At 38.2% G+C, this 9343-nt stretch overlaps 1 protein-coding gene across 2 annotated transcripts in view; it reads left to right on the forward strand.

Annotated features, from left to right (window-relative positions):
- Window positions 1–9343, forward strand: part of galnt14 (UDP-N-acetyl-alpha-D-galactosamine:polypeptide N-acetylgalactosaminyltransferase 14 (GalNAc-T14)) — a 153792-nt gene that overhangs the window by 90023 nt on the left and 54426 nt on the right. For both annotated transcript variants that reach the window (XM_016677872.1, XM_007564779.2), the window contains exon 3: window positions 7348–7446. In XM_016677872.1, coding sequence (XP_016533358.1) covers window positions 7348–7446 — 99 coding nt within the window. The remainder of the gene's footprint in view (window positions 1–7347; window positions 7447–9343) is intronic.

Here is a 9343-nt window from a genome sequence, read left to right on the forward strand (position 1 = left end):
TATCATTTATTGTTCTAATGGTGTCCAATAGTTTGTTCTTATTCCATACTTTGTTCTTATTCTATTGTATTTAGTCCTTTTAGATCAGTGTTGATCTTTTTCTCTTGATTTGTAGTTTCTTTGAGTCTTGGTTCACCTTCTTTGTGCTAATTAGTTTATTTCCCTCCTTGCATTTTTTCCATACCTTTTCCTTATTTCCTCTGATTAGCTCATCATCCCAAAACCTGCATTGGTATAAAAAAACTTACTGGTTTCTTTGGTTTATTGTTGGATTCTTACGTTTCACTGTTTGTCCCTCTATCTGTGCTTCACTTCCCATTTTCCTCATGCTTCTGTTCTAAGTTTCATTTGATTGATTATTTGAAAAAGTTCCAATAATTTTCCCAAGAACTGCTTGTAAAATCACATGTCAAACCACAAACATGTTTCAAATCAAGTGACAAGGCAATGCAATGATATAAGGAAATCATTTTCATTCCTGTGAAGTGACATTTTCTGCAGTTTGCAACTCAATTTTGAGTTCATGAATTACCCAAGATCAACAGTTTGGTTCATGAAGACCTCATGAAAATCCAAACGTTTGATCTTTCTGGTTTCAGCAGCTTCAAGAGTTTCATCACACTGAAACACGGCAGCAATGGAGCAAGACAGTCAATGAAATAAAATAATTTGATGCATATATCAGAGGTAATATTACAGATAAATCTTAAATAAGGAGTGAATTTAACAAAGAACATGAGAGAAAACAGTTTTTATTTAAAGCAGAAGTTAAGATGGAGAAGTTTCAAAGTCGGGGGAAGCGTTTGATTTGACTTTCATGTTGATGCCGGAGTGGTGGACTGAGACGATTCTAGCAGGAAGATCAAAGTGACCTGAGCGCAGGAAGTGGAATTGGCATAAAATAGTCCCATTAATTTTGGATCCCTGGATTGTTGGATGGAGGAATATTTAGGTTTTTCTCCTCTGAGCTGTGAGCGCCAGCATCCAGGTAGAAATCAGCTGTGGGAGAAGTGAAGAGGAAACATCTGGTGGCTTTCAAGCTACATCAAAGTGGTGGATATTTCCAAAGAGACGTCAGCTTGCTAAAATATCCTGTTCTGGATTTTATTGCTGTAAGTATTACTGGAAAGGAGAGAAAGAACCATTGGGGAAAAAGAAAAAACTTAAAGCCAATTATCAACCTAAAGTGATTCATAGTAACATTAGAGAGGCTTCAAGATTAGATCAGAATCAGCAAATCAGCAGAGATAGTGTTCATGAAATGCATTAAAATCAAAAACTCCCACAGTTTGTGGTCCATAAACTTATCATTTTATGAACTTTTTAAATGTATTTTTAAAAAATTGGATAAAAGTTGAGGATGAAATACTTTGATGCATAAATGGCGATAATCTTATGATTTCTTTATTTTCTGATGAATTCAAAATAACTACGTATGTAATTATATTTCATCAGAACGATAAAAAATCAAACAGAAATGTAGGCTTACTAAAAACATTTAGGGCTGTTATTTTCCAATATGGCCTCCATTAAAATGAATGATATGAAACTTAAACATGTTTACAGGTGAATTTGACTGTTGACTCTGTTCTTTGTGAAACTGGCGTTGAATTGTTGGAACATTTATTTGAGATTGTGAGGTTGGTATTACTGTCGATGTTTTTTAGAAATTGACAGTGTGTGTAATCTAAAAATGTTATTTGGACTGGATCAGTCAAATATAGGTTTATTTTTCGTGCAGATTATTTATTTAATTAAGTCCCATTATCTTTATATTCAGTGGAAATTGTTTGATGTATTTCAGTCTTTATTTACTATATTTTAGGTTCGTATATATTGAAATTACTGCTTGTTTTTAGAAATGATTGATTGTAATCAGGTTATCGCTGGTATGATCCCAGTGCTGTTTTGTGTTTATATTCATAATGCTGTGCTGTTACAAAAAAGTGTTTTTTAAAAAAGTGTGCTTTTGCATCTCTGTGTCCAGTTCTGCTTCAAAAAGTCCAAACATGTTTGTTTGGCTGTGACTTAGGTTGGGTCGGGTCGGGTCGGGTCAGGTGATGTCATTTCCCCTCACAGATTTACAGTTTCCTGCCTTCACCTTCTCTCACACTGACAGATTTTTGTGGTGACTCACCCTGTTGTACGACCAGAACCAGCCCAGACTGACACATTCTTCTCTAACTGGGAATCAGTTCAAATACGGCAAAAAGAAGGAACACACGTCTTCTTCTCTGGGTTAAAAAGAAGGACGGATGGATGAAGGACGGGACAGACAAAATTTAAAATAAGATGGCTAATATAAAAAATAAAAATAGTAACCATCATTTCCTGCGAGAGCTGAAAAGAGACCATGAAAAGATTCAGACTGAAGCAGAAACGACTTCAGAGAAGGACGGAGAGGAGAAAGGCTGGGAAACGGAGAGAAAAAGGCTGAGAGGCAGAACGAGTGAAGAACAGAAAGACAATGTGTTGGAGGTGTTAATCAGAGGCTGTGTGTGTGTGTGTGTGTGTGTGTGTGTGTGTGTGTGTGTGTGTGTGTGTGTGTCTGGCAGTATCTCAGGGCTACATCAGTGGCCATTAGTATTTTTCAGCACGAACACACACTTTGACAGGTCGGCTGCTACTGCCCGCAGAGAGGAAAATCTGTGTGTGTGTGTGGATGTGTGTGTAGTTTGACCTTTCCTTTCATCTGTTTATCTCACCTCCAGCTGAACTTTGATGATCCAATCTGCACACACACTCCGTCTACGTCTGAAATGGTTCAGCACATCATGTATGGATGACTCAAACGCTCAGCAGCGCCGATGTTTTCCTTCACTTTTCTCTCTTAGAATTCAAAAACATTAAAAAAAAAATTTTTAAATTTCCTCAGTTTTATTAATTTTTTTAATTCTTTCATTTACAGTAATGGTTAGAATATCACTGATCTGCTTCTACCTACAGTTATCCAGCTTTTATTTTCTGCTCAGTCCATGCATTTATCAAACACAACATCAAAGTTTACATGAGATCCAGAATCAAACCTGTAGTTTTTCTGCACATCAGTAGTTTTAAAATACAGTTTTTGCAACGTCTCTGTCCTTTTTAGGTTCTCATAAAACTGAAAGTTAACAGTTTTAAGTATTTATAGAAAACATAAGTACCCACTTTTTGTAAGATTTTAAATCTGACTTGGAGGGTACAAAACCAGATGCTCCTGATTTTACCATATCCTTTTTTAATAAAATGTATAAACTATTTAGTAATGGAGAAACTGGCCAACTCATTCCTTCCTTTTTGTTGCAACATCTTGCAGATTTCTTATTAAATGTTGTAGAAATGTTCATAATCATTTCACAAAAATCCAACAAGTTTGATGAAAAATACCAGTGAAGCAAACAAAGTCTGGCCCTAAAATCTAACTCTCTGCTTTCCTCAGCAGGTCTTATGCTTCTTTATCTGTCACTTTATTCGTCCTTTAAGCTTTAATCAGTCAGCAGTGTCATTGTGTTGCTAGCAGCTGTTAGCATATTTATCTGTGGTGAAACTGTGAGGGATTGATGAGAAGTTAAAGTAACAGATTCTTGTAGTTTTATGATGAAACTTGTTTTTTAACTGATGGGTCGGCTGTTGATCGACTTCTTTTCTTGTCCAGTTGACAATTTTCTTTGACATATTTTTAAAGATTTCTCTTGTAAACTAGTTATTTTGAATTTTTTCAATTTTTTTTCTTTTGTTTCTACATCTTTTGAATTACATCGTTTTTCCACTTGTTTTCTTTGTTTGTGGCATTTTTTATTTATTCTTTGGCTTTCTGATTTCTGTATTCCTTCTGTCTGAGTTTGTCTCTGTGTTTTTTTTATATTCCTCCTTCTCTTGTTTTTCCATCTTCCATCCTGTTCTGTCATTCTTCTTCCTCTTATATATCTGGATTGATCTTTAGTCCTTTTTTACTGCACTTCTCTCTTAAAGTGCATCCTTACCTTCTTCTTTCTCTCCATCCTTTCTTTTTCCTTCTTCTAATCCTCTTTCTGTTTCCTTTCCCATTAGTCTCATGTCTTCTCTTACCTTGTTTTCTGTCATTAACTCGTCTGTCTGTCCGTCTCCAGGTCATCTATTTTCATATTTTTCCAGTTTCTTCTTTTCTTTGCACTATGTGTGTGTATACGCGCGCGTGTGTGTGTGTGTGTGTGTGTGTGTGTGTGTGTCCTTAGTTTGCCGCATCCTTAGTTTGGCTCACATAAACACACACAGACACAAATGCTTGCATGCACACCCCTGAACACACACTCTGGGAATAAGGCAGCTTGTTGTTATCAGCTCCTACATCAGTCATCTGTCAGCACAACTTTTATCTCTACATCTCTGTCTGTCTGTCTCTCTGCCTCGTTTGTCCTCGCTCTTTCTGTCTCCATAACACACACACACACACACACACACTCAAAGCGAAGCAGCACGTCTTTCTTCTTATCGTTCCTCTCTGGTAGAACTGCAGAATAAATCAACTGCAGCTAAAAAATAAAAAAAAAACAGATGAAGACAGGAAGATAGTGGCGTGGTGGATGCAGAGAGCGCCTTGATGGGAGGAGATATGACAGATATATGTGCAGCACATTTTATATTCGCATGCAGAGAATGGGACAGACTGCAAAACGACAAAAAGCGAGAAGGAAATGAAAGATGGTTATATGAAAAACTTGCAAATCAGTTTGTAAACTGCACTCATAGCTCTGGGTGTTCTTCATATTCGGCTCTCAGTCTTTAAATTCTACCAATAGTTTCTTTACAATCACTGACACTTTGTCCTCCGGTCCAAACCATCTCTGACTCGTTCTAACGCAACCTGAGCGTTTCCTCCAGTGATCTCATTTCTCATCTTGTCCATTTGCCTCAGACTGGACTGCTCTGATCCAGAACCACACACAGTTATCTAAACCGTCTCTAAATGTGCTTATAACTGCCTACTTTAAAAGTTCAAACTCCAAATATTCCTCAGCATGCGTTAAAACATCCACAGTCTTACAGCCAATCAGAGGAAAGGAAAATGAAAGGTGCTCATCGATTGGTCACTTTGAAAATATTTTAGAAAAGAATCTGTGAATGTATTTTGGAGTTTCGTTCCACAGAAACATCTGTGAAGAGGTGGAAAGTTTGCAGCATTAACAGAAATCGCAGCATTTTCAGCTCTGTGACAACATCTGGCTCCAAAACAAAACAGATTCTCATTTTTACACAGAGCGTATGTAAGTTGTCCTTGGGGCTGATTGTGGATTTTAGCTGCTGCAGAGGAGCTCAGATAGTTTCCACTGTGGATGTCAAAGGATGCTAAACTATATCTGGCTATTAAAATTAGCAGTTATTAGCATTTTTGAGGGGTTTGCAAGTACATGTGTTATCTAACCCCATGAACAGCAGAGACCCAATGAAACCCAACAACATTCACACTGAAGGGAAGCTCAAAGCTTTGGATATAACAATGTGTGAACAAATATCACCATGGAAAGATGCAGATGAATAAAGGTTTTTACCATTTTTACATTCTTTGTGGTCATGTTCATAAAGATAAGAGCTTGTTTATTCTCCTCTTCCAGGTCCTGAAACTTTTCCTTTCTGCAACCTGCTATATTATTTCCCCACTTAATCATTAAGCCTCCAAACTAAGGGGAAAAAAATCAAATTGCGAGTTAATGAGGTGCTGATAGTATTATTTCACAGCCGGGTTCCCGTGTGCAGCCACTGCTGCCGGATCCCGACCTGTTAATACAACAAATTAGGAGTTCAGCTTGTGTTCTTACCCACAGCAAACCTTAGGAGGAGCCTCCATGTTCGCCTCAAGGACACTTCAGCTTCCTCTGCTGCAAGCTGAACCTGTTTGTTGCTGTGATATAATACAAGTAAAGCTGAGATGTGAAACACCAGCTTCAAATGAAGATCTGCAACATGAGAATTTCAAGTTCTTGATGCAGAAAAGATCATAAAAACACAAGCTCTGACTTATACCATCTGTTTTGACATGTTTAAATGGAGACACAAATCTTGATGCACCATTAAAATGAGCTGAATGTTGAGTTGCAATCAGCATTTTCTCTGTCATCTCATTTCAGATGTTTAATCAGAAGATATGTGGCCTTGTGACGGAGCGACACAATCTGAAAGCACATATCTTTATCTGGCTCAAAGCTGAGAAATGTGCTTGAGTTTCCATAAATATGAGGTTGAAATTCATCATTTAACTCCAACAACTTTCAAGTTCAAGTTTTAACTCATTCAGCAACAAGGCAGTTCAAAGTGCTTCACATCATAAAAACACAAGAATACAAAAACACACAGTCAATGATTGAAACATTTTATAAAGTGCTTCGTTAAACATTAGATTGTTGATTAATATTTCATTGGTTATGTTTCAAAACCAACTAAACTTTGTGCTTGGAAAATGGTTTTTAGTTGTGATGATTAAAGGAAAGTTCACACAGAACATAATCCATGTTCTTTGGTGTTTATTTTTGAATAGGTGGTTAAAATCAAACTTCACTTTGCTGTTCATCAGAATAACTTCAACATTTAAACTGCAACAGTTTTTTACTTTCTCATCTCAGAGGTTCATGAATGAAAATGTGCTGATAATAAAGCAGGTAAATAAGATGCGTCTGAAAGCCATCCATCAAGCTGTCTGGATGTGTTTAGTTTTACAGATGTGAGGAAGCTGAGCTTTTTAAAGAAACATGAAGGCCAGAGCAGAGCAGGCTCTCTGCTACTGTTGGAAAATGTCACCAATCCATCAATCTGATAGGTAAAGGCCAGTCCTCTCATTATACTGGATGTGTGTGTGCGTGCTCTTTGAGAAGAAAAGGCTGCTGACCCAGCGAACACAGCACACACCTCTACACACACACTCACCATTATGTGGTGTATTTTAATGAGCGTCTTGGGGATCATCTATAATTCATTTATAACAGGTCTGGACTGATCGCTGGCTGGTGTGTGTGTGTGTGTGTGTGTGTGGGTGTGTGTGTGTGTGTGTGTGTGTGTGTGTGTGTGTGTGATAAGGATCCTGTAACCTTAAGCATTCAGACCTAAATGAGAATAAAGCAGCAGCATCTCATCAATAATGATGCTAACTGACAGTTTTCTGCGTTTCAGGTTAAATGAATCTTAAATCCGTGCTCAGCAGGTTCTGTGGCGTTGCTCCTGTATCTTAGCTGCATTAACAGCTTAAACATCTCGGCTCATTTCAGCATGTCGAGTGCAAATCTCAGAACAATAACTCATTGATCCCTGTGTGACTTGTTACAGCTGTAGCACATGACACACTCCTCCCAGGATCAATAGATCAGATGTCATGTTCATTACTCTCTCTGCTGGCAGGTGCAGCGCTCTTCACTACGACTCAGATCTTCCTGCAACATCCATCATCATCACCTTCCACAACGAGGCCAGATCCACGCTACTGCGCACCATCAAGAGGTAACTCACGCCTGGGCATCTGCAGTTTGGACCAGTTTGGCTCTTGGTTGGGACGTCAGTAGCTGCATTCAGACATTCAAGTTGTTTTTTGTTAAAAAAGGGTTTTTGTGATGGGATGAGGAGGTTCCCACCGGTGCAAACCATGAAGAAGACGACAGGAAACAGATTATTTGAGTTGAGTGAAAAATGTTTTGTGAACGTCTGGCCGGTGGGCGCTTCATTTTGTCCTGGAGAAAAAGTAAAAAAAATAAAATTCACTGCACAAATAAAATAAATGTCTCACCTTAAAATGCCAAATATGAATAAATAAATGTAAGAAAATGTAATTTCAACTAAAATATAGAACGATGTTCTGAAACATTGAAGTTAAACATAATTCATTTTTAGATAACGTGTAAAAATCGCACTCTGTGAAGGTATTAGACATAAATCTGTCAGAAATCTGAGGAGTGATGAGCCTCAACCTTTAGCAGACTTTGTAAAAGTTTCCTTTGGCTGATTTAGTGATGCTACAGCAGAATCTAATCAGGAGACATTTTGAAAACCCCACCCTGACCCTGAGCCTCTCAGCCATTGTTCCGTCTTTCATTTTGATGCTATCAGCAGGTTACCAACCAACATTCAGCACAAAAGAAACCCACTAAGACGCATTTCCCTGTGTTGGCTGGAGTTCAGCTCATTATGCCAGTCAGTCAGCAGGGACTGGCTACGTCTCCTTACTATCACAGAGGACATTGTGTGTTTTCTGTGTGTGTGTGTGTGTGTGTGTGTGTGCGTGTGTGTGTGTGTGTGTGTGTGTGTGTCCTTTCCCTTCAGCTCTTCTCAAAGCTCTGCAGTTTTCAACCAATTAAAAGACAATCTGTCTCCCTGGGTCTCCGCGCTCCCGTCGGCTCCCACTGGCTCCGTGTGTCTGCGTGTGTTGGTGTGTGTTGGTGTGTGTGTTGGTGTGTGTGTCTGTGTGTGTTAGCTTGCCCATGGTGACTTGGAGTTGGAAGTAGTTTAGCTGCTTTTCGCTTTTATTTAGTGCATTTGGAACATTTCCTCTCACCGGGGTGCAGCAGGTCCTTTTAGCTTTTGTGTAAAGTTTCATACGTGCCAGATATTAAAAACGGCTAAATATGAAATTCAGTGTAAAAACATAATTACTTCTTAGTTCATCTGTTTATGTAAAATGTGTGAAGCTTAGCAGTTTGAGCAAAACAAATGTTTGTATCTAAAATCATGATTGTTGTTGAATAAACATTGTTTAAATATGTAATATGTTTTTATAAAGAGTTCATTTTTCTGATGGAATATTTCTTTATTATTCTTGAAATGTACATCAACAAAGTAATATATTAATTTATTTCAATTAAAATACTACTTAGGACCAATTTTATTTCTTTATATTTTGTTATTCTCTTTAAATAATCTAATATTTTTACGATTACAACGACTTATAAAAAGAAAGAAATAAAAATACCCTCCATTGAAGTGTTTCTTTTAGTACCTGCACAAATGATCTGACGGTTCGTGTCGTGTCTGCAGATGGTGCAGTGACAGGCAGAGTCTATACTTGGTCTCTGTTTTGTCCAGCATGTCGGATTAAATTAGGTTAGCTGAGGGTTTATGGGTTTGTTAATGCAGACGATTTGCCTTTCCTCGTTCATGAACAGGAACTCCGACCTGCAGGGGGCACTCCACACTTTTCTGGGTCAAAACTGCGGTTTTGGACTTGCAGGTTCTAATTTTCATCACCTTCAGCTGCAGACTGATGCAGTGAAAGCTGGAGATCTGAGTCTGGTGAAGCCAACAGAGGAGAGGAGCGTTTTCTGAGTTTCAGATTCAGTTGGAACAAAGCAGGGGTAATGTCTGTTCAGCCGGTGATGCCACGGTCTGGTCCACTTTAACATGTCTG

Source organism: Poecilia formosa, unplaced genomic scaffold (genome assembly GCF_000485575.1).
Source record: "Poecilia formosa unplaced genomic scaffold, Poecilia_formosa-5.1.2 Scaffold168, whole genome shotgun sequence".
Taxonomy (NCBI): domain Eukaryota; kingdom Metazoa; phylum Chordata; class Actinopteri; order Cyprinodontiformes; family Poeciliidae; genus Poecilia; species Poecilia formosa.